At 37.8% G+C, this 26,729-nt stretch overlaps 1 protein-coding gene across 1 annotated transcript in view; it reads right to left on the bottom strand.

Moving 5' to 3' along the window:
• EIF3H (eukaryotic translation initiation factor 3 subunit H) overlaps positions 1–25,902 on the bottom strand; it is a 79,727-nt gene extending 53,825 nt beyond the window's left edge. The window contains exons 1-2 of the mRNA XM_054385459.1: positions 25,782–25,902; positions 9,216–9,372 (exon numbers count right to left, since the gene is read on the bottom strand). Coding sequence (XP_054241434.1) covers positions 9,216–9,372; positions 25,782–25,901 — 277 coding nt within the window. The 5' untranslated portion in view covers position 25,902. The remainder of the gene's footprint in view (positions 1–9,215; positions 9,373–25,781) is intronic.
• Between the last annotated feature and the right edge of the window lie 827 nt (positions 25,903–26,729).

Below are 26,729 nucleotides of genomic sequence, written 5' to 3'. Positions count from 1 at the left end.
CAAGAACCAATTTTTTTTTTATTTACTACTATTATTTATTTCAATCAGTTTCTAATATTTTCCACCCAGGTGTATCAATTTGAATTGCTTTTCAATAGAACCAAAGGCATTTCCTTCATTTTGGCTCTCAGAAAAGAAAAAAACAGTTGTATGTGGGATTTGTTCGTTTTGCCATGCTTTTCTTCAGCTCCCTCCAGTTTATTGCAGCATTCTGCAGGGAAGGAAATGGCTAAATACTTGCATTAGCAAAAAAAGGAAAGGAGGGGGAATGGAAAGAGGTAATAAGAATGTGTTATAAGAACACTCTCTTCCTCTTGGTCCAGTCACACTGGGAGAAGTGTTACTGAAAGAACAAATATGAGCATAGAGTCAACGCAACTGCCCAAAGCTACAGGGGAACACAGGGACCACAAGCAATTGGTCTCTTAAGGACATGTTACAGACCAAAACAAGACATGCAGAAAGCACACAAAGAGTGAACAAGGCAGTCCAATAGGAATGTCCACTCCCACAGCACATTGTCCAAGTCTGGAGAATCCTAATCAAGGATGGAGAAATACAAAGGTTTCAGCACAATTGAAAACGTCATCTTTACATGGTCTGGGATTCCCTCTGGACTGAAACTTTACTTCCTCTCAACACAGAGGCAGCCTAAAACTACTACTTTTCTAATTTTTAGGCCCCCGATGCAGCAGCTACTTCAGCTGGTTTAAGATGAATACAGGATCTACCACAATGTCCATTATACATTCTAGCAATTGCCTGCAAAAACTGTTTCCTTAAAATACAAATGGCTATATGCAGACCTTTTTCCTGAATTACACTACAGTGAAATTCAAACATTTAGTAAAAGATAAGAGTACATCTGGAAAACAATAAAAGCCAGCAAGTTTCACCTTTGCCATATGTTCACAGCAATATCACTTCATGAACTAATCTGTAGTAGAAAAGCTAAAAGAATTACACAGAAGGCTGCTTTTAATAGGAATTAGAACATTACACACTGTTTACCCTAATATTTCTACAAGTTAATGATAAAATACAAACACAAGATCATTTGCATCTGTGCAATTTAAATTGTGTGAGAATATAAAATATATTTTAAGAGTTCCTTCATATTCCCCAAAATGAACAAATAATACATTACATGAATTTCTAAAAATCAAATAACCTTTAGATTCTTTGTAATTCATAAAAAAAAATTTTTTACAGCTTTTGAATACTCACGGTAAATAACCTGTACATTTTATTTCTCCCTAATAAACAGTAAGCAGAAGGACTAATGTTTTTAAACCACTACCACAAACTACAATATAGGCATAACATTCAGACTGATGCCTGAAATCAAAGAACAATTATTAAACATCTAAATTTACTTTAATTGGTTATCCTCTCCTGTGCACTTTTAAGTCTTTAGTCAAAGTTGAGCTGATTGTATTAGCGAGAAAAATCAAATTTAGAATAGCTCATTTGTAATATTTTACCTAAATTGCATGTAAAAGAAATTGGGCTCTCACATTGCTGATTACATAAAAACTAATGAGTTTCTGCAAGTGTTACAAAACTATATGAAATATCCATATGGCAAACTAAACGATCATGCATCATGATTATAAATAAAGAATGCAGCTAAAACAGAACGCAAACCATCGAATAAAAACTTCACCCTCAATTCAAAGCGTCCATACAGTGAAATGGTTACATGCAAAAACTGAGCTGGATACAAACTTCCAGCTCATTCTAATGCTGCTGAAGAGAGTTACATACAGCAAATTACCTATCACTTAGGGAGATGTTTCTCTAACTTCATTTTTAGGATTCTTAAATGGTTATTCTTAAGCATAACATTCTGTAAAGTTTAGTGTGGAAGTTTGTTACGTACAACAATAATGTCCACTGCAATTGTGGATTATTAAAAAAAAATTTTGAAATTAAATCAAACTATTAGTGGATTTATCAGAATCTAGGCAGTCATAAGGCTATGTTTATAATTACTCAGAAAAAAATGCCACGTTTTCTTAAAAAGAAAAAAAGAAAAAAAGAAACCAAAAAAGATAAAAGATAGTATATTTCTGCATTTAAAAGCAAATTACACTAACTTCATTTGTAGTAGAATCTTAATGAAACTGGATTTAAATAAAACTTTAAAATGCCTGGTGCTTTAAAGAGCAAAATTATCTCTCTTTTTTGATTCAAAATTATATGCTGAACAAGAGAATTTACCTACCACTTTAAAGCATCGCCTCTATAATAAAAATCAACTTGAAAATCCAGAAATGCAATAAATAAAGCATTTCAGTCAATCCATGCAATACCATGAGAAAAGGAATATGCACTATTTTAAGTCTCCACAGTCCAGTAGTATAAACCCACTGAAATAAGTTCTTAGTTACGCATGGTAGACTTGGGAAGTGAAGAAGAGAACCTTCAAAACAAGAAAGCTTCTGTTCTGCTTTTAGGATACAGAGACACATATAAAAGTGCCTGAATCCAATTCTAGCAGTCTGCAGTTTATGCAGCACATTTTAGACTGATTCAAGAAATAAGAAAAAAAAAAAGGCATTGAGTCATTAGGATTGTATTTAATTCAATGCACTTTGTAACAGTTTCTGAATACATTTGTATCAAAGATTAGATGAATCTTATCAGATGAAAATAATGTTTATCCCTCTTCTGTCTGTCTGCAAGCCTCAGGTTTGCTGGCTCAGAAGCAGCGCAGCCCGGAGCGTGGTGCGCTGGGTGCGAGTGCCCTCTAATGGGGGCTGCGCCGAGCCTGCTGCTGTCCCGCCGCCTGCAGCCGCCGCCGGCTGGCAAAGAGCTTTACAGTGGAGATGAGGATATGCACACGTACTCGTCTCTCGTTTCTCTGTTGTACTTAATACAACTAAAAGCACTTTTTCTTGGGCACTTTTGACTACAAAAACGTACTTCACGGTACGTTGCTGTATGTGATATAGACAAGTTCACATATTCGAACATAAAAGGGCACTTCAGACTGTGCCCTAAAATGTAGCCTTTTGTCTTAATTTCTTCTCAGCCCGGTAACGACGGAAACCTCCAGCAGAGGTTAAGTCTGCACAGCTGGAAAACTTATGCAAAACATTTAACATGCTGTACGCCTGCTACTCCACTGAACCATTACAACTATGCAAACTGCATCAATATTAGTTTCCTTTCAGGAAACAAATTGATAACTCACAGAAGTGACAGGTACAAAGTAACTCAGGTGTGATTAGCAGCTTTCTTAAAGAACCTTGATTATGTGATACATCTTATTACATGACACTTAAGCTCGTCCAATAACCAACCAGTATATTCCAATATCTGTCCTGGCAACCCAGAAGAAAAAAATGCAAATAAGACTGTTATGTGTTTAACAACTGACTATCTACCCTGTCATAATCATCTGAATTCCTTATACAAATTAATCCTTAACAAGTCTAGAGACTATTTAATGAATGTAAATGATAATAATAATTTTTTTAAAAAGCTTAAAATTCAACATGCTTTTTACACGGAGCACAAAGTGAAACTTCAGAAATGCAAGCACAAACCTGATGGGCTTTTGCCAGCACTTAATAACTGAAAAGTCAACATTTACATAGCATAGGTTTATTCCTAAATTACTATAGGAACTTACAAAAAACCACAGTTGAGGAATTCACATGGACTACAACTGAAGCAAGAACATTCACATAGCATAGGTTTCTCCCTAAACTATAGGAACTTACAAAAAACACAGTTGAGGAATTCACATGGATACAACTGAAGCAAGAACCATGGCTATGATTTAAAAGCTTTTGGGTCATCTGCTCCTGTCCTTAGTGAAATAAAATAAAACTCAAAATCCATATAACTGGATTTCTGCATTTCATAAAAGTTTTATTTTCTTACAATAAAATACATGTGACCTTCTCTATTTTTAATGTTACACACAAATAGAATGAACCTAAACAAAAAAGGAAGAACGGTGGCAGCTAAAATTGCAGCTACCTTTCAGAACACAGTTACGGCACGCTCAAGTTCTGTCCTGCAACAACAGAAGAGAAATAGAAGATATGCCTACAAGGATAAATGTTTGAGTTATAATACCAGCAGATTTAAAATGGGAATAACTGCAAGGTTTTTTTCACAAGAAAAATTGACAAAATTTAGCCTTGACAGAAGTCTTTACAAAAAGGAGATGAATCAATGCAGCTAGAGGACTTCTACAGCAATACTAGCAAAACAAAATTAACTTCAGAGAGTCCATGGGGTGGATGCAGACTTCCTAGGAGATTCTAGTTTGACCACACAGGGGTTTCAAGCACCTTAACAGCTTCATACTATCTTTCTAGTTGTGCTCACAAGGCTGTCTGCAGAGCTACACTATTAACTTGAAAAAATGTCAGCCTACAAGACAGCATCTTTTTTACTAAGATGTTCTTTTAAAAACCAAAACAGTCCACCAAACACCGCCACACAGTACCCTGAAAAGCCTGTGAACCCATACAACTTCAGTCTTGAAGCTTCTATAATGTTAAACCAGTGTAGCAGACCTTCACTTCAAGAAAGTAACCTCAAGAACAAGTCTTCCAGTAAAACAGGAGGGGGCTTTACACAGACAACACCCACTGTATTCTCACTGTACTAGGCAATAGTTCAAAAGCACACATTCAGTTCATTGCTGTATCTTAAATTAACTTTTCTAAGCATATTTCTTTTAGCTACCTGAAGCCCTCTTCTGCAAGGACAACGTATCACAGGTACCTACAACACTACAAGTAAGACTTAGCAGCACAACTGCTGTGCCCCCTGGCCAATTAAGATCCTGAAAAAGTACTACGTAGGAGTTACAACACGTTTCTCCGTATGCAGCTGCATTCATGTGAGGCTAGATGGAAGCCATAAACAAAGAAAATTGTGAGTGTTTTTGTGGAAATGTTGCATTACATTACTTCTAGTTGTTACTGACAATAAAACTAAACTACAACCCACAGTACAAAAGATTAACCCTGTATTCATCTAGATACTTCTAACCTGAAAACTCAGTATCAACATTTTCTCAGCAAGAAAGTAAAAATTGGGAGTGGAGAGGGGAGGAGAAGGCAGCAATCACCTTTCTGTCTGAAGCAATTCAGTGGGAATCTAATGGAAACACTGAATAAAAGACAAAAAAGTTACAACCTTCTAGAACTTATTTTGATGTATAATTATACAACTGTTTCCATGTTTCTACTGGCACAATTATCACAGCACTTAATTTATCATCTCAGTTTGCTAAATACTAAAATACATCAAAATAACGTCTGAAGATCTATAACGAATTACAAGATTTACACTACATTTTTAAGTCTTGCTTTCTATGGCAGAAATATACATTTCCTTTAAACAGGGAAAAGAACTCAATGAATAGCACTGAACATAAAAACAATGTAGTACAAAGGACTGAACTTGACATGTCACTCAGAGATAAAATTTACAGTCAAGAATAATGCACTTCTTTCTTAGGAAGAAAACAAACCTTACCCTTTTTTGGTAAACCTTAATTAAGAGAAAGCAAACGTATGCTCACACAAAAGCTTGAAGGCACTCTAAAGCAGAAGTAACTCTCAAAAAACTGCCTCCACAAAGACAAGTTGGGGTACTGTGACATTTCACAGAAGCATCTAGGCCAAATTCCTTACAGCAGAAATCTGAATTTCCTTAAACAAGAGTCGAATCCATTTTGGGTAGAGCATTGGGTGCAGGGAGGAATAGGGGTTGTACATGTATGATAACTGAAATTATCTTCTGACTATTAAAGAACTGTGTTCTGAGAAACAAATTCAATACCTATGAGGACTTCAGTGCCCTAGTTGTAAAGAAACACACTTATCTGAAAATTAATGCCTGAACAAAAGTCCAGAGTGGAGCCCTAAAATATCAGAGATTCATGTTGAAGCGTCTTTTGCTGAAGACTCAACAACATAACTCTGTTCTGCAGTTTCGCTCCATTTGCTCACACATCATCAACTAAACTTCACCTACAGATTTCTAACACAGAAAGCTGGATTGAACCCTCCCACCTCCTCCAAAAATCTTGCGCTGCAGCAGGCTGATCTAAGTGTTTAAGACTTCCCTGACAGGAAAATCTTACCAAAAATTATATTTTTTACAAAGAACCGCAGGAAGATGACACTGCAGGAGAAACTTTCTAAGATGAAAACCACCTGTGCATTCATAAATAGTAGGCAGTCATCCTAGATCTATAAGAAGGATTAGTTCAAACTAAAAAACCTTCTTTAGTTTCTGCAAATTGTCTCATTAAAAACATGTTCAGAAAACGTTCTTGCACTAAGAGAACAACGTTTAGTATAGATTGTTTTAAATAAAAGGAGCACTTCTGCAGGAATCCTCTTGCAGCAAATACTTTAATATTACCTCAGGCATTAGCAGTAAGAGACAAAATGGCAGCAGAACAAAAGCACATCTAAGGAGATCTGAAGAAATGGTTGTCGCTAACAAAGCATGTTATGCATCCATATTTCAAGTTCAAATTAACAATGTTTTCTCAGCACCCTCAAAAGCATGTTTTATATTAGATGTGTTCAGTTTACAAAAGGAAAACATTAGCTTAGATGTGTCTTGCCAATTATCCAACAGTTTGTTTGCTCAAATATAACCCTCCTATACATAAGCAAAATTCTCTTAACAACAATCACCTTGACATCACAAGGCAAATCAGTAATTTTCATGTAATCTGCTCCTAAAGCTCTTTCAAAAGCATAGAGAACAAAGTGATTTGGGGTGTATTCATTCAACTGTCAGCAATCTGCCAAAACATAAACACACTGTGGTTGCTCCCCGTTTCCTTCCCTCAGAAGGAGAGTGTGGCCCCTCAGACACCGCAACACTCCCTGCATTAACATAAGATCCAGTATGACCAAAGTCTGCTAAGAACTGCTTTCTGCAGGCCCAGAAACTTGGAATCTCAACATGATTCTTCCTATTCCAGAATCTTAGGTGAGGAAAAACTAAAAATAAAAGCACACACTAAGGAAGAAGAAAAGACAATACAGTGTCATTCTGTCCAAAGAGAAAAACATTAAAGTGATAGAGGCACTGAAGTGCCAAGACCCTTATACTTTCCTTCCATATCTGTGGGCTTGAATTTGTGCAAATACATAAAGCAAATTATAATACTGATACAAGCTTTATGGGAAGGGAGGTGCCTTGTCTGCTTTGGGTTTTAGCAGCCTGAATTTCAAGGTTCTGGCATATAGCAAGGGATTTCTTTGTTGGAGTATCTTTATCTAGAAGAAAAAAAAAAAAAAAAAGAATCTTTTGAAAATTTGGCAGGATGGTTGTGTAGAGAAGTATCACTCCAGGGAAATCAAACAAGGAGTGTTTATAAAACATTACTGTTTCACATTGGCAAGATAGAAGACGGCTCTATAAGGAGCTTAAAAGGGCACATAATGCTCAGCTGGCAACTTTAAGAGCCATTTTGTTTAGGTTTTCACCTTCCCTACCCTCTACCACATAGGTCAAACAAGCCACAAGTGAAGGGAATGCAGAATGAACATAAGCACTGTGCATTTCCTGAATGGTTGAGTTAGTAGACTGTATTTCACTGAGAAGGACACAGACAGAACCTCTCTGTTACCCATACAGTAGAGGCTAGAGAAGATGAGAAGTAATACAAAACGCCTCTTGAGCTTCAGCACAGTCAGGCTGCCCAACTTGGCTGCAAATGCCCTATCCCTGCTAGAGGTGTGTATCAGCATCACTGAGAAAGGTTCACTTTCCACTCTGGATGCAGGTTTTTTTTTTCTGTGCCTGTAGCATGAGAACAGAAGGTTGGCAAGCCAAGGCATCCAGGTGAGGGAACCTCCATAGGCTCTGCCTTCTGCAACTTACTTAATGCCAGGATTCCTGCCTACTTGCTAGAAAAAGGAAGAAGACAGACTAGAAACAAGAGTTACTTTCTTGGAAGGAAGTTTCTCCCAAGCAGGAACAGTTGAACCTTGCATATCAGCTCACAGGCTTACAGCTTCAGCGTGGTAGTCATCACACAGCGAGATGAATCCATCTAAGAACTTTATTTCTGGCTTTGCTCACCTCTCAGCTACATGAAAATACTTCAACTGTTCTACAGGAAAAAACTTAGCATGGGCTCCAATTAAAAATTTAGATTATTCTGATCCTTTGAAGAGCTCCAGAAAAGAAGGAATCTTTAAAGAACCTTTTACACTTTTATAAAATAAAGATCTGTCTCCAGTACCCTATTAATGTATAACAATTAAGACTGCCTCATGTGTTTTTTTTCATATAGCAAATTGTATAATCCCACAACAGAAGCAATAAATAGCTAAGAAACCTTAACAAGTACCAAAGAATTCTTAAAATTATTTCTGTTTTAAAGGCAGGCTCTGAGATTCTTTTCTAGTAAGATAAAATATTAATTTAATAATATCTACTCTCATTACAAGCAAGAAAAAGCAGTTTATAAAGTAATCTTGCTCAAATGGAATTATCAAAATTAGATAGAATCAAGCTTACAACCACAAATACTTTGACTATATATAGAGCCTTTTTACTTACTTTTGAAGTTAATCCTCTCTCTGTAAGCCCTAACAAAGAAGAATTTCTACTAGTGTCATTAAACACACACACACATATATAAAACGCAGCAATAACAAAACATCACCAGAACAGATAGAAACCATTGATGCTACTTCTAGATCACCTGCAGAAGTATCACCCAGATTTCAAGTTAACCAAGTTAAGAGTCTCAAGCTTAAAAAGCTCTGCTCTCCAGGATTTCAATGAGTACTTAACACAAATAAATAAATCCACAAAGAGACAACCTATATGCCTGACTACATACATACATATATTTATGCATACATACACTTCCACAGAGACATTTGCATGAAAAGGGTTTGAAGTCCATATGAGTTATAGGCTGGAAACTAATGTCATTTCCTGTGTAGACAGTCTTGCTCTAAAATAAGTATGACTATATAATGCAGTATTTATCTATATAACTTTCCTTACACAGATAAGACGTAGGTGGATAGTTGGGATAGCATTGTAGGTAACTCATCAATTCCTCAAGGCAAATAAAAAACTCTGATCACATGCAAGCTTCTGGTCACCATGAAAAAAAATACACTTTTGTTTTTACACATATAGATTTCTCTTTTTTTTTTTTTTTTTTTACTAAAGTTTTGTAAAATAGTAACCATTACCTTCATCAAAGTCTGCATCATCTTCTGTGTGCTGAGGGAAAGGGAAGCAATTGGTGATTTCAAGTCTGTCATCCACCACAAGACCCAGCAGCACTCCCTGGACCACTTCATTCCCCTGTCCTTCTTCTTGGTAATGTTTAATGATCTTCAACACAACCTAGAACACAAAACAAGACAATCATAATATGCAATGGTGTTTTTTGTCCTCCAGCTATATATTAGGGATTTTTAATTTAAGTGTTGCATAAATCAGAGCTGCAAACCAATTGAGCTATTGGCTTAAACACCAGCAATTTTAACACAGGTTGAAGAACAGCATTATAGGAGAATAAAAGAGACCATCAAATGAATGGGAAAAATGCAGTTCTAAACCAATTTTCTGAAATACCCTTTTCAAATGAATTATTGATCCTATCTACTTTGCCTTGTTGCTTTAACTGTTAAAAGCTATCTTGCAAGGGCAATAAGCTCCCTCCAGAGGAAAACATTGTAGAGGAAACAAAATACCTTGAAAGTAACTGTGCAGAAACCAGTAGGGATTTTTTTTTTTTAAGGTACAAAATGCATCAAATTTCAGTTGCATTAATCTTCACTATTATATCTCATTATGGTTTTGCTTCAGATGATAGATCAATTTATATTTTGCAAACTGTGTCACAGGATATTTAAGAAAAATGAATGATAAAAGAAAGGGGGAAAAGGAGAAACAGAAATTACTCATATTTTTAAGATGATTTGTCACTTCCTTCCCTAAATCTGAACTCAAGGAATAGTAGGAACACTCAAAAATAGCCAATAATTCGCTAGAAATGCTTTACACTTAGATTTTTATGCTTAACACTGAGAACCAGAACAAGGTAAGACACTGACCACAAACATTCAATTTGAAAGAACATACTCTTTGTTCAGCATAAGTGGAGACTCCATAACCCCCCTGGGCTGCCTCTTTCAGGGTACTGTTACCCTCCCAGTGAAAAGGCTTTTCTTTATACTCACATGGAACCTCCTATGCTCCAGCTTGCACCCATTGCTCCTTGTCCTATCATTGGACATCACTGAGAAGAGCCTGGCTCCATCCTCCTGACACTCACCCTTCACATGTTTATAAACACGAATGATGTCACCCCCCAGTTTCCCCTTGTCCAAGTAAAGAGACCCAGCTCCCTCAGCCTTTCCTCACAACACAGATGTTCCACTCTCTTAGTCAGGCCCTTTCAGGCCATATCCTTTTATCAAATTTGTTAGAATAAGTCTAAAGAACAGAGAAACAAACAAAAAAAAAAAAACATTGATTTTTTTATAACTTATTTCTTGGGAAAATAATAAGGAAATTAAGAGGGCACAATTTAACAGTGCTAAAAGCAGTTCAGCAAACACCACTTTGGGGTCACCTAGATGTAGGAGATAGATGTCTGCTACCACAGAGCCAGCCTATACACAATATTCAATGTGCATTTAGTGTACAATTTATCATACATTTGCAATGAGTTCTATCTTCCACAGTCCACAAATCCACAACTAACAGGACATGTTGCAGCACAGCATGTTCTTTGCCTGCCCTATAACTATTCTCAACAAGTTTACAATCTTGTAAGCATCACCTTTTCCACTTTTTTCTCCTTGCTTGCTCTTAAGTTTCCTATGCACGCTGACTGCTACTGTGAATCCTGTTTGCCTGTATGACTCCATTCCAAGAGCATTTGTCATGGGATGCCAATTTTATTGCAGCATTTCTGATGATAACTACTCACAGAAAGCAGCCACAAATGAAGTGAGTATGGGCTGTCAGTGATTATCAATGATTTTTCAGAGAGATAAAACTAGAAGTCCAAGTCTCCTAAAGGCTAACCACATACCCCATTACACAATGAAGTTATTACACAAGTCTGCAATTTTCAAGCTCCAGCCTGAAGACTACAGCAGATATTATCCAGGGAAATACAGACCCCAATTTAGGCCTATCTGCAAGCTTGCTTTCCAATGGAGTCTGAGAAAGAGACTCCTTTAGAAAGGGAGGTCATGATCTTACTATTCTAAATTTCACACCTGTTAGCAAGCTAGAGAAATTCAGGTTTATTACTTAACTGGAAAATACATTAGCTACTGAAATAATTTATAAAAAGATAAATGAACACATCTGAGAAATGCATCCAATGGCATATGATTCTTCTTTTCATTTTGTTCTTTGTTCTGGTGAGTTTTATTTAGCACATTAAGACACAAGTCTTTAGTACAGCAGGCTCTTAAACTTGGGTTGAAAAACCTGCCATCAAAATACTACCGTATGAGCAAGCAGCAAAGATGCACAAGAACTTGTGTTTCAGTACTAAAAACAGACTTTCAAGCATGAAGTAAAACTATTTCTCTAGTGCTAACAAGACCAGTTTCAAACGTGTAAAATGTCAGTATAACCAACCTTTCATCCAACACTGATTCACTTTCCAAACTCCCCTCCACCTATTCATCTAATAAGAGAGATTGCCTCTTTGGTTTTAAATAGCCCTTAGATCCTTCATGGCTTAGATAATCTTAAATACTACTGCTAGACAACCTTAGCCCCTTCACTGCTGTTTAGGTAATATTAACAGTAACCAAACCACATTTCCACTGTTACTGCTATTTAAGTAATTCAGCTGGCTAACCAGAAAAGGCTATGTACTCAAGTACAAAACGTAGCAAGTAATTTAATTTACTGATTATAAGTAAGTAAGTAAATAAATAAATAATCTGCTTTCTAAATTCTGATACCTCTGAACACACAAGTCAATAATCATAGGCATCTTGATTGAGTAAATATAATTAGTATGTTAAGAAATGCCCAGATACACAAAGACTCTTTAGAATAAAAAGGATATACACAAGTAACTCCTAAATAAAACTCAAAGAGTCTCCCAACCTTGTAAATTCATTGTTCAAAATACCAAAGTAATTCAATCACTTGGAGTAGTCTTCTGTCAAACTTTAATAGCCACTAATCCTCGATTAACATATTTTTTTAGTAAGATTGCAGTTGAGCAATGCTTCTGATCTTCAAAGCATTGCTCATACATTACGGATTAAGTCATTATACAAAAAAGAATCATTCTGAAACTACTAAAAACTTCAAAGATATCTATTTTAGCTGTAAGAGTATAACGCCAAATTTTGACTTTGGTTACAACCCAGCATGTAAATTTCAAGTTTGTATCTCATTAAAGAAATACCTATAACATGAACCATCAGCTGAAATATCATGAGCCTTTGAGGGAGCCTGAGAAGATTCTGCTGCAGGCACACGAATATGCTAAGATGCACATTTTTGTATTTCTCTAAAGAGGAACAACAGCAAATCAAACCATGGAAGATTCATTTATCATTGTGCTCAAGAGAGCTTAAAGTCACCACATTGAAACAAGATTTCCAGTCCCTGTGCTGTCTCTTTCATATGTGATATCAAATGAGAGACAGCTTCTGCTTGCCTATTGGATACATGATGTAACAAGCCAATTTACAGTCTTAAATCGAGTACTGAAATCCTTTTGAATGCTTACGACTTTTTCCCACCCAAGAAAGCTTTGTCGGCACAACCACGAGCACCAATTGCCAGCATCAGGGGAGAGGATGGGGGGAGAGTGTAAATAACACAGTTGTGTAGCTCTTTTCAAACCAACCATAACCAACATGGCCACCAAATGTGGAAGGCGCCACGACAACCACAGCCTCTCAGTATTTAACACTAGTGAAACTGTGATCAATATTTAGCTTGGCAAAAGAGTCTTGAAAGCTACTAGAGTTTAATATATTTTGAATACATCCATACCACACATGGGTCCTTCTCCATATGAATTCTTAAAACTCAAACCATAAACTTTTACATTTAAGCATTACAGCATGCACAATTTTACTTAAAATTCCTAGCACAAAGCGCTAGGTTAATGTAGTTTTGTCAATATCTCAGACAGCACTGCCAATAAGTCATGCAATTGAGTTTTAATTAATCTAAAATCCAGAATGCATCTACCTGATACACATGAAATGTATATATGGCACGCCTGGAAGAAGAAAGTTAATCTGTTTAACACTATTTTATATTAATTATTTAATGTTATTTAATGTGTTTCATTAACTTGTGCTAAATATACGACACAGTCGTGCACAAACATCCTTGTTTCTATAACTGGAGAGGCATGGATTTGATAGATGGACAACTCAGTGGATAAAGAGCTGGCTGAATGGTTGCACTCAAAGTGCTACAGTTAACAGCTGAGTATCTGAGTGGAGACAGTGACAAGTGGTGTTCCTCAGGGGTTGGTAGTGGGATCCCAGCACTGTTTAATACCTTCACCAGTGACATGAATGGTAGAATTGAGTGCACCCTCAGCAAGTTTTCCAACATCACCACGCTGTGTGGTGTGGTCAACACAGTGGAGGAAAAGGATGGCATGCAGAGGGACCCAGACAGACTTAAGCAGTGGGCCTGTGTAAACCTCATGAAGTTCAACAAAGTCAAGAGCAAGATCCTGCTCATGGATTGGGACAAACTCACGCACAAAAGAAGCCGGGGGGAGGTGGGGGGGGGGGGGCGGAATTAGAGCAAATTACAGTGAAATGTGGGTAATGTTAACATTTTCTAATAGTTCCAGATGAGGGTTTAGGGTTTTTCCATCGGTTTTTTGTTTGTCTGTTTGCTTTGATTTTTTGTTGCTTTGGGTTTTTTTTTTCTTCCCTTCCTTACACACGACAGATAAATGCTTATCCTGCACTCACAAAAGACAAGTTCTGGAAGTTGACCAAGCAGAAACCTGTCTTGAGCTGATTTGTCTCCTGGCTATAGCACTACTTGATAAGACGGCAACAAAGTCTCTCAACTTTCCTGTCAGGAGAAAAGGAACTCTCAAGGAAATTAAAGATACCACTGCAACAGTTAAGAGTAAGAAAACATATGTCTAATATACATAACGCTCTCCTCCACATGATTAAGAAGACAGATGGTCCCAGACATGCATAAAAAATTCCAACTTAATCAGGGCAGTCCACACAAACGTGTTCTAAAAAGTATCAAAAAGCACCTATCAAGCATCAAAAAGCACATCAAAAATCAGTGGGTTGATACCCTTGTATTTTAGATGCTGGATATGAAACTTCATGATGCAAGACTGCCACCACAAAGTTGTGGCATGAGGTGAACTGAAGATTAGAGGTGAAACTGAGTTTTCCATGTTACCCCAGTTGTAAGAAATATGACAACCTCTATTGACAATGAAACCCTAAATTCACTTAAATGCATATTCTAGATCATCAGCAGAGTTTTAAAATCTTCTAGACTGTCTGGGTCAAAAATACTGATTTTTGACCATTCCACACATGATGTCTAAACATTTACTCTTTTCTTCCTTAACTTTGGAATAAAAGCACTTAAAATCATGAGACTAATTTTATCTCAGAATTTAAAAACAAACAAACAAACAAAAAGCTTCACATTGTTTTCCATTAAGACCTTCAACATGCACAAAATCTAAGGCCAAAAGGGCAAGACTGAGAAGACCTAAAAAACAAGGTGACTTTTCAAAAACATTGTTTCTGAACAGCAAGTTCAGAAATAATGAGTCTTAGTCCTCAGTGTTCTGTCTAGCAAGTCATCCTTTGGATACAAGGCCTCAAATGACCCACAATATTTTACCTTTATCTTGACCAGCTAGTCTTAACACCAGCACTTACAAAGCGTTTGAAAACACAGTTCTCGGAATAGTAAGCTTAAATTTTATGTCACTCAACAGCTAATAAACACCAGATGTTAAAATCTTATTTCTGAACTTGACAGAAATTTGGGGCCTAAAACCAATAATTACATAGGAGGCATAGAAGAACGATGCATGCCACCTCAATCAAATGCAAATATCAAAATCTCTTTCTCACATGAGTGGAAATTTCCTGCAGCGGTGCCTGAATTCAACTATCATGAACAATGCATATTGACCTGAGGTAGTCCTCAAGTAGGATACTGCATATGATAATACTACACACATTTTTACATGGACATTATAGATCATCGAATTCTGTTGGTTATGTCTCATGTAGGTCCCCAGTACCAAACCATTTTGGAAATCCATCTTGAACTTTTAAAAATTTTTTCCCTTTCTCTTTTGTTCTGAGGGGAGGCGTGGAAGGCAAGGGAAGAATAGTACAGGAACATGTAACATTTGAATACTCCTGAGTATTAGGAAGTTTATGAAAATGTTTTTGTTCCCTGGGTGACTTACATCACATCAGCTGGTATCATATCACCTACTTCACTCGTAACCCTCAAGATTTAAGTACAAATATCAGTAATCTTCAAAGAGTGCAGTTCCACAGTACATACATTAGGCTGAAGAAAACAACTCAAATTATAACTGATTATTGACTTTACATTAGTATTTTCACTGATTTCTTCTTGGTTTAGGAACCCTATTACACTGTAATTGTAGAAATCTCAATTGTTTTCCATATTACCTCCTGCCTCATGAAGTGCTTATAGTCATTTGACTCAACACTTTCCTGTGGGTCAGTCTTTTTTCCAGCAGTACAGAAAAGGCAACAATATCCATACATAGCATTAAGCTAGACAGAATATATCTTGCCACTTCATCTCAGTATGCAGCTGACTCAAAGTGACAGGAAAAGAAACATTTTATCATTCCTTCCTAAACATCAACTGGTTACATGCATTCTTTGGGGCACAGCTGTACCTTGCTTTCCCTGAAGCTCCATCTGGAGAAAGCAGTCACTCCAATCCATTATGATTTTCTTCAACTGTTACTCAGCCACCCATTCACTGCAAACCAAATGCAAAACTTAAACCACCACCTGGTAATGCCCCATATGAAATGCTTCATTAAGCATCCACTCTTCCAGTTGTTATTCCTCCTCTTTAAGAGGGTGGGGAACCCAGTCTAACGAGAACAGAGCCTTCCTCTGTGGCTCTGCATCTTCCAACAGTCCCAGTCTTTCACAGAAGGTGGTTGTTCACACACTGCAAGTCCAGGCTCCCTAAGGACACAGCCAAATGATTGACACATACATTGCACTGAGAGCACACCCAGTTGGTGTAAACATAGGTTACGTTCTCCAAATTATAAAGATCACGGATTTGATATAAAAACATGAACATGAAATAAACCATTAGTTAATACCTAGAACTGGTAAATATCTTATATAAATAGGTGGGTGTATTTCAGCCTGAAGAACTGAAATAGTACAGGCACTAAGCCTGTTTCTGTACAAATAGAACATCAGGAGGGGTGATAACTGGGTTTTGGTTAGAGACCTTTTGCTTTTTCACATGCTGTGTTTTTTCTTGATTCTGTTAGGAACTCACATTAATTAGCTAATGTCTTGTAGGTACCATGAAACATCTGTTTAAGTCATTTATTTACTCATGTCCAAGTGAGCTGCTTGCTCATGCAAAGGGAAAAAGTTAAACACAAAATGCTGTGCACTGAAGGAAAAAGTCATTAAACAGTGGAAAAAAGTAAAGTTTAATAAAACACAGAGACACAGAAAAAATATCTAGTGCTAATCAAGGTGTGTTTTACCAAACTGACTAATCTCTTCCCAATTTCTTTTTTTTTATGACTGCACAACTGTTCAGGTTAACAACCATCTCCACGGGTGTTTACAACACACTAGTACACTTTAACTAGGACCTCAATGTAAATAAACCTGCACCGTGACATCCACGTATTTAAATTCTCCATTGCCCTGTTCACACACTGCTATAACGTATTTCTCTGCAATACAAAGTTTCATAACACATTTCACAGTACATGGATCCATGATTATTCCCATGGAAACCACCAGGGCCACAGGGACTGCAGAATCACTTCCTTGGAGAAACATTTTTATAAGGCAGCCCCAGGATTTCAATCGTATGAGCAGTAGGGCATTAGATGTTATTAGCACATAGTTAGGAGGTAGTGATAGGGCTCTAGTAAGATTAACATCCAAAATTCTGCTAGCTACAAATGAGATGGAGTATTTCCCCAGGACTACTTAGTGTATCATTTCTCCTATTTCACAAATTTGACCAATTTCAAATATTTTGAAGGCATTCAGTACTTTAGACAATCTTCATAAATGGCTAAAACCATTTATTGTTTTTAATGAATCCAATATCTAACCATCATTTCAAGAACGAAATCTGATTAATACTCCATTAGAGCACAACATATGGATACTATATAGAAACAGTAAAGGCAGACACTGTTTCACTTTCCACTCAATACAGAGCCTTATGCTTATACTTCAACATACAGCTGAGAAGTATGTTCTGTGTATTAGTCAATTACCATGATTCAAATAGTCACAGTGCTCACTGAGCTAGCAGAGTATTTCTAAGTAAAAGGTTTTCTCTTCAATATCAACTTCTAGAAGCTTCTTATAAAAAGATTTAAAGATGACAGCCAAAACGCAGCAGTAGAAAATTTTATTTAAACAGCCTATTTTTTATATCAGATCGTGCCAAACTTATCATTTTGAAGAAAAACTGCAAGATAGTTGCCCTTATCTATTCGACCTTCAAAAATTAGTAAAATAAGGCAGAGCTAGATGGGGAGAAGGGAGTAGTGGATGAGCTGAAACTACAAATCTTTTTCGAAGACCATACCCTGCAAAACAGAACCAGAATAAAAATGCCACTTACGGGTGTGTCTGAAAATCACAACTTCCACATGCATTCAACATATGCTTCCAAGAAACTAGTAAAATCCCTACTGGACAAGATTTCCATGTCACTTTAATAATTTACAACCTTCCGTGAAACAATTTTTTCCACATTTAAAGACCACGAATGCTTGGTTATGTGGTATGAGGCTGCAACAAGAGACAGAACCTAGTAACAGGTAGTGCAATCCAGAGAACCAAGCCTTGACTGAGTCTCGGTTTTCCTTCTGACTTAAAGTATAACATTGAGGAAAAGAGATGAAAGTCAGTTACTGCTTGTTTGTTTCAGCTTCCCCACCTTTCAAATACAGATAAGACTTGCCTTTGTATCACTGTTGTAGTGTGGTGGGCTGAAATTGCCCTCCCACATTAACAACTCCGGGCTAGCTCAGTTCAGAAGCAAATGAAGCTGTATTTTACAAGCAAAACTACAATCCATTATTGAAATGCAATGAATATGTACAAATATACACTATTCACAACACTTACAAATATGTACAATTAACAGAAAAAAAAAAAAAACCACAACAAAGCCCCCTGGCCCCAGAAGAGCCCTGCTTCTTTTCCCAGACCCCCCCGGCAGAAGGAAGAAAGCCAAGAAGCAGAGAGGCTGTTAAACTTAGCTTTTCAAGATCAGTATGCGGGTGTTGTGTTATCTCCAAAAGCCAGAAGGAGACACAGACTGCCCAGCAGAGAAACAGCAGACAGAAAGGACAAAGAGACTGCCTGTACCTTCCTTTGAGTACTGACTATTAAATATTTCTCTCTCTCCTATGGAAGTGTTTAGAATAATCATTATTTTGCTTTCTTACACCCAATTGTGATTTATTTACATTCTTTTACCTTTATGCTCAAACTCTGCGAGAATTAAAGGTATAACCTTAAAACCATCACAATCACCATTTGATGGCCAAGTGAAAGCCACTTCCCGAAGAGCTCCATTTCTCTTAACAGCTACTGTGACAGTGAGATTAAAAACAACCATTCTATCAGTTTACAGCACCCACGGATAAAGCTTTTACATTGTTCCCAGAAAGTGATAATAGTTGCAGTAAATACTCTATTCGTCATCTAAAGCCATAAAAGCATGAAAACAGATACTTTCTGCATTTCTAATAATGCAATAGTAAAAAATAACTGAGTCCTAAGTGCTTAACACTCCTTCTGTTAATGAAGAATTTTGTCAATGAGTTTGCTTATTTTCCTCAGATGTGCATAGAAAAACCCCAAATACTGAAAAGAAGTGACTTACACCTCCAACCATGATCATAAATACCAAGAGGGGCACTACACTTGCTTAATATGAATAGGTGTGTAGATTTTATATTGTGTATTGCACAGACAGGATGTGCAGCAAATGGTCTGTAAAGCAGGATATGATGCTTAAGCACAACCAAGCCAGAGACTGACAAGCCTTATATGCTCAAACATGCTAACCCTCATTTTTACCAGTAAAAGACAAAACATTCATACAAGAATTAACCTGTGATTCCAAGCATACAGCAAAATCCAAGTGCATCTTCAAACTTCAGCAAGTAAGTCTCTATGCTGACTTTAAAACTAGATTAGGCAAAAGAAATTAATGAAATGCTTATTTCAAACATGTAGCCACATACAAGTCATTCAAGAATATCCCCACACTTACTACTAGTGTTGTGTATGAATGCTACAAGACCTTATCAAAGTCAGATAAGTTATATTGTCTTTGCTTTGCTCTCTTAATATTACATTGCTAGATAATCTTACAAAAATACTAACAGAAATACTTATTCTACAAGCCTAAAAATTTCCAATTTATTACATTAACATTTTACTTACTTTCCATTAAAATCATACCATGTTGTTATGTGGTAACAAACTGCTAAGCATTATTTCTGAAGCATGTTAAAGCAGGTTATCACATCTCTTCAATCCTAATGCTGCCTGAAAATTAAAGTATGTTAGAACAGCATGCTCCAAAGTGTATCATCACTGAGTGTGTATTTTGAGCACATGTGTAAATATGGAGAAATAACACACAAAGCAATCGTACAAAAAAATGCCTCTAGAAGCATTAATACTATCCACAGAAACAATAAGCTGAAAATACACCAACTTTTTTCAAAGATGAGGAAAAAAATGGAAGACTTGCTTCTTTTTTTTATGAGGCTGCTCAAAAAGCCTGTAAAATTTATTTAAAAGGTGGAACAAAAATCCTAAGACATAATAGGGCATGAAAGATGTTCATTTTATACATAAGGGCCTTTCAGTATATGTACCTGCTGCTTTTCTATTTCTGGCCTGCTGTGTCTTGTATACTTCCCTCAATTACACCATGCTGCATATCAGCTGCAAAGGTCTATTTTTTGTTACAATAAACTGGAAATAAAAGGAGAATATTTAACATGTTTCAGTGTGCAAGAGGACATAATGCATTGTCTCAGTAACAAAGTCAGTCGCCTCCCAACTCACAGGTGGCAAAGTCAAATTTAACACCTAAACAAGACACAAAGCTAATGCTTATTATCACATTTGTTTCTGACTTAACATTTTAATCATTAACATGCAGTAAATTATCTGAAGGATATTTGGTGGAAACACTCTTTTCCTTGGTATTAACACAGTCAAATAAGCATCACAAGAGTGAAATTTAGTGTTTTCAACAGACACACATACTTAACTACAAGGCAAGGCATCAGTTTGATATGCACTGAACAGGAACAGAAAACAATGGAAAGTTTAACTACTGATGACAGCAGTGTAGAGGGCAACACATTATTTCTCCTTGCACACTAAGGGAAAAAAAAAGGCTGTTCTGAAATAATATTTTCCCCTTCAAGTCTTGAAGTGTAATACTGTTCAACACATTATAGCCACCTTCACATTTAGATTAACTCCTTTTGTCAGCACACTAGTTTCACGGCACGAAGCGATACCAGATGTTCTGGTTTTAAATGCCTCACTAGAGTATACTTACCCTGACACGTAGTAGATGCTGAGTGCACCAACACACTCTTACAAATCATTTAAAGTTTGTGCTCTATCAGCAAGTATACCTGATATTCATTGACAAAACACACTGAAATTTTAATCCTCAGACCATGATGTGGGTACCTCACTAAGCCTGGAAAGTATTATACTCCAAGGAGGCTCTTGCCCCTTCAACTTGCTATTCCCTAACAATGCTCTCTTCTTAATGGAAGCACAGATTATGTGTCAGAAGTTCCCCTCTGGGTTAGATTTGTGCAATTCATTGTACCTGAAGATTAATAGAAAGTACATACATATCACTCTACTAATACAAAACGTTTCTGTCTTCTCCATCGTTCAAGGTATCCATGAACATATCAAGCTAGTATAAAATTCACACGCTAACGCTCCTCACCAGCATAATCTCACCTAAATTTTTAGGGAAACAGGGCAAGGAAAAGTCAAAGAGATTAAACGTCAACTTCTGTTGAATTCGTTTGAAGGACACACAAAACACAATACAGCCTGAAGGACATTATACTCTAAAATACTGTTTTACAGCTCTGCAACATCAAGAAACTGTGCAGAGAATAGCAGGCAGAACACAGAGTCTGGGAATTCTTGTGAAGATCTCAAAAAGGGTGAAGGAGAAGGGAAGAAAGCACAGGAAGAGCTAGGAAAAGTGCAATCTTCACAACTTAAGAAATATGAAAGATTTTTAACCAGTTCAATACAGTCTTCACTATTATTACCAATTACTCAATACTAAGGAAATGGATTGTTTTCCTTCCAAGAATGCCAAAAGTTGTAATTTTTAAAAGTACTTAAACATTTGTAAGATGAGTCTCAAAAATCAATTTTCAGTAAAGAGGGTACTTTATTTCATTTACAGTGATCAAACATATCCTAAAGAACTCCTCACCCAAGAAGCTAACTGAGCTTTCCCTATTAATAGCTGGGGATACAATCCTACCTAACATATGTAGGTAAATGGCTGGTAATAAGAAAACAAGCAACTTAAATACAACTACAAGTAGAGGAACCAAATAACAACAATAATGTTAGGGTGGTTTTAAAAAGGTAGACTTTTTAACTTATGTTAATAAAATAAAATTAAGAACCTGTACATACCATAAATGAGAATACAAACCATTAGGCACAATACTACCATCACCAAATCAGAGATGATGTAAGGAAGCTTAAAGTAACAATTTCTGATTTAATCAGTCATATCTGACACAAGAGAAACCCCTACACTATGACCACACTGGTGCAAATACAAATGCAAAGCCTACAACTTCTATCTATCTCTTGACATATTCATGTTTTAGCCAATGTATATTTGCATTTAATATAAACAAATGACATGGGTATCTAAAGGCTTAGCTTAAGTTCTCTACAAGCTTTAAGAAGCACATCTAAATATATTCTCCAAGACTCACAGAACTAAGTAGCTTCAACAAATATTACCTGGCAGTATTAACATGGCCTCTAATTCTCATCTTAAAGTTTGATGACTTGAAGATTCAGCGATCTCTCACCCATTGCTATCCATGTACTTTTCTGCACATAGGCTAAGATAATTGTGTATTGGATCATTCCCAGGAAATTTTTTTATCTCAACTCTTTATCTCAACCCAGAGTGTTTTTTAAGTTATTTTCCCTCCCATCTGCAGGGTTGGGGGTGTTGTGAGAGCGGGCTGTGCTAACCCAGGCCTGATCTTTCATCTCTCCAATGGATACATCAGTTCACCTCTGCTTTCAGTTTTACATCTTGCCTGGTATCACTATTAAAATTGTGGAAACTGCAGAAATATGCTGAGGAGGCTAATTTAGTTGCTACTTTAGAAAGAGTAGGGTTAGAAGGTTCATTTTTAAAAAATCTAGAAAAATCTCAAAGCTTTCATGGAAATTCAGAATCCTGTATTAGGACTACACTGTTTCCCAATTCTTCTGACGGGATAACTTAGAAACTGGAGAATCTACATGCTGCTTCATTAAGCAAAACTGAATTTTCAGTTACTCTAGGAATACAAGAGTACAAGTTCCCAAGATCAGGTTAAATAGCAACAGAAAGCCAGCCTGCAAGCGAAGAACAACCAGTCTCATGCCACCCTACAGCCAACAATCTGCTACTTTCAGTAATGTAACACTGAGCCTAACTAATGTTATCATGCATATGATTGCCTTGTTGAAAAGAACACAAATACTGCAAAGTACATTCTGAAGAGTTACTACAAACATGAAACAAGGTTATTCTGCACTGAAAGAAAATATACATTTAACATAAGTTATTTCTAAGCTTCACATATGGAGGAGAAAGGGTAGCACAACTCTGTGTTCCTATTCTGTTTATGAGGAACACGTGAAAGGGAAGAACATAAACTTTCTTCCCAGTTGCTCATTTTTCCTGCTGAATGGAGAAGTAGTAGCAGACACAAATGTTGTAATGTATGCCTTTAGACAGCACTTCATCCAATGTAAAAAAGCTTATGGTACTCTACATGAAGAGATTTAAGAAGGTGTAAACTCTATAGTTAGGTCCAAAAGCCTACTGCAAACCATGCTGCAAAAAAAGTCATGACTTCTTATTTTCCCTTTCCAGTTTTTACATTATTAAAAGCATCACTTGTTCAGCTTTGATTACTACAGATGGATACTATAAAACTTACAACTACTGTTTCTAAGAACTCCAGAAGGTGTTTAGGAGTCTTCATAAAGCTCCTTATAGTCAAAATCATTCACAAATTGAAGTTATCAGGGAAGTGCTAACCTCTCAAAGAAGTAGGAACATGAAAAGCTAGCTTGCTCGCAGCCATACAGAAAGAAAGAAGGAAAAAGTAAGGAGAAAAATATCCTATGCACGTGATCACCACTTCTGTGAACATGTTTTCTTTGGCCTACTTCAGTGGAGGGAACATGATGGAATCTCTTATTCAAATCTCTACAACAGAAAGCAAAGACAAAAAAAATGCGATGCATTTGCACTCATTTTCTGATACTTTTCTGAAGATGGTCAAAAACAAATACATGAACTTTTACATCTCCTCTGAAAGAAAACAAAAAAAATCCACATTATAAATGTGAATTTCTGGAGAGTTACTCCTAAATTTCTTAGAAAGACTAGACCACATATACTGGAAACTGCCTTCACTATAGGTTTATTCATTAAGCATTATTTTTCTGACACATTGCTATATCAACAAAAGTTCCACATAAAAAATGAAACACATGATACTTGCTGAACAAATAAAAGCTGAATCAGCCCAAGCACTTCACGATGGCATAAACCAGTGACATTATAGGACTTTCCATAACATGTAGCTAAACCTATGTTATCCCTTACAACTGTACAAATTCTTACACATCCCTCTCACTGGGGATGAGTTAAATAGAGCAATCTGTAGAATAAACACAGGCTGCCTCTACTAATCTCTATTGATAAATAAACCCAAAGCAGATTACAATACTGTCTTAAAAGGAGTAACACAAATCTCATATTTCTACTCATCACATTGTCTAAACTGCAATACCCATTCAATTCAGTAATTCAGAGGATGATCAGTTCCAAAAACAGAGCACCTCAAAGATGCCTTATTTAACTAACCTCAGTGGCTCTGCATCCATATTCAATCAGTGCCTTTTTCTGTGTTGTAAAAGAAACTGGATAGACGCAAATGTATTTGATATTGCAGTCAAGCTGCATGAAGAATACCACCCATTTTTGCTTATCACGTCTCACAAAAGGCATTCCTAATTCAGAACTGCCAATGTAACTGTGTGCATATGTAACATGCATAATCTGTCTGCTATAAATCTCTCAAAAAATAACCAGAAAATAAAACCAGGTTGAAGCTATCAAAACCAGAACACAACAGCAGTGGGAAAGAACCACCTCCCCCCAACCCACTGGTCACACTTGTTCTGATGCAGCCCCAGAATACGGTTGAACTTCTGGGCTGCAAGCACACGTTGATAGCTCATGTCCCAGTCTTCATCCATGAGCACCCCCAAGCTCTTCTCCATAAAGCTGTTCTCAAGCCCTTCATCTCCCAGCCTGTACTGATACCAAGGATTGCCCTGACCCAGGTACAGGACCTTGCACCTGGCTTTTTTTTGAACCTCTTTAGGTTCACAGTCATGACTGGGTACTGTCACTAATAAACGCCAAATGGGCTTCAAACCTTGCCCCAAAATGAGAATCTCCTTCACACTTCAGCTGTATAGCGTTCTAGTGCCACATGGGAAAGATAATGAAGAAGCAACAAACGCTTCTATCCTTATGAAGTTTAAGTAACTAGTTTTCTTCTATTTCGTGTCATTGTGAGTAATAGCAATTGTATGAGACACAAATCAACATAAAAACATCCATCAGCAAAGCCAGAACCGATTCTGTAGACACTCTTCTGCTTGAGGCCTGCAAGGAATAACTAGGATGGCTTCACTCTCTAAACCCCTTCAAGCCGTCACTTTTATTTCTTATTAGTAAAAGACAGTAGGTGCTAGTGGTCCTAACAGAGAAAGCAAAAGGCATGGATGAGGGGAAAACACACCATGCTTGCCAATTGTTGCTCAGGTGTAATTTTCAACAGTGTAAGGTATGAAGGGTAAACCAGAAAAGCTAGGCTCCAGCACAGCACAGCTGAAGTTAGAATACGAGTAAAAGCAATTGACTCCTACCCTGTCCCGGTCCTAGCTTCTGCACGGGAAAGGGTCACTCCCCTCGGCGGGTGGGGACACGCACAGAGGGGTTGGGAAGCTCAGGAGGATGAAACCGCTCCTACCCTTCGGGGCGCCAGGCGACCCCAGTCCCGGGACGGACACTCGCTCGGCCACGACACCGCCCCACAGACGGGGCCAGCCCCGCCGGCAGCTCCACGCGGCCGCGGCCTCCCCGCGCGCCCATTCGCCAGCAGTGGTCCCATCCCCTCCGCTCACCAGCCCGTCGATCTGCACTTGCTTGACGGCTGAGTCACCTGTGGCGGCGGCCTTGCCTTTGCCTTTCGAGGCGCCAAAGCCGCTGCCGGCAGCTCCAGAGCCTTCCTTGCGCGACGCCATCTTTTCCCTTGCACCGGCCGGAAAGAGAAAAATGAAACAGCGGAAGCGACGGCGAAGCCGCGGCGGCGCACAGCGAAACGGCTCCGGAAACGCGCGGAAACCGACGGGAGGCACAAGTGCAGTGCCGCCGCAGGATGCTGTGGACGAGTGCGGTGGCGGAATTCCTGCGCGGCCTCCGTGAGGGACAGCTCGCCCCTCGCTGGGCCTGGCCAGCCGGCACACAGTCCCAGATGTACTCTGTGCCTTTTGCCGGGCGCCGGTGGCCATCCTAACTCACCCGAGCGGGGACGGGAGAGGGGCCCTCCTCTACCCTCCTCTCCACATGCCCGCTGGCGCCTGGCAAACCTTTTCTGATGTCCTGGGAATCTCGGGCCGTGCATTTCCGTGGCTTCCACAGGCGATTCCGATGCTAACGGTTATGCAAAGTTACAGCCATACCAGTGGGCCGAACTTGGCCAGGGGGCTGCAGTGAGGGTTCCCCAGCAGGGCTGAGGGCAGCTCAGCTCGGGGCTGGGGGGATATACACATCTAATAAACCAGCTTGAAGGAAAAGCTTAGATTTGAAAGCTTTGGATTTTAACCTTTAAAAAGCAAGACTCTTGTGGAGTTAAATGTCTGTCTTCAGGATGAGCGAGTCATCAGTGTGTAATGGGATGCAAAATTGTAACATTTGATACAAACAAATCCCTCAACTATCAATTACTAATGTTGTGTCCAGGAAAGGGTTTAAGTGTGGTATTAAAGATTGGTCTTGCTTTGCTGCTTTTTGTTGTGGGGGTTGGTTTGTTTTTTTGTTTGTTTGGTTTTTTTTAATATTCCAAACCCTAC

This window comes from Indicator indicator, chromosome 12 (assembly GCF_027791375.1).
Source record: "Indicator indicator isolate 239-I01 chromosome 12, UM_Iind_1.1, whole genome shotgun sequence".
In the NCBI taxonomy this organism is placed as follows: Eukaryota; Metazoa; Chordata; class Aves; order Piciformes; family Indicatoridae; genus Indicator; species Indicator indicator.
This window is presented reverse-complemented; position numbering and strand designations above follow the sequence as displayed.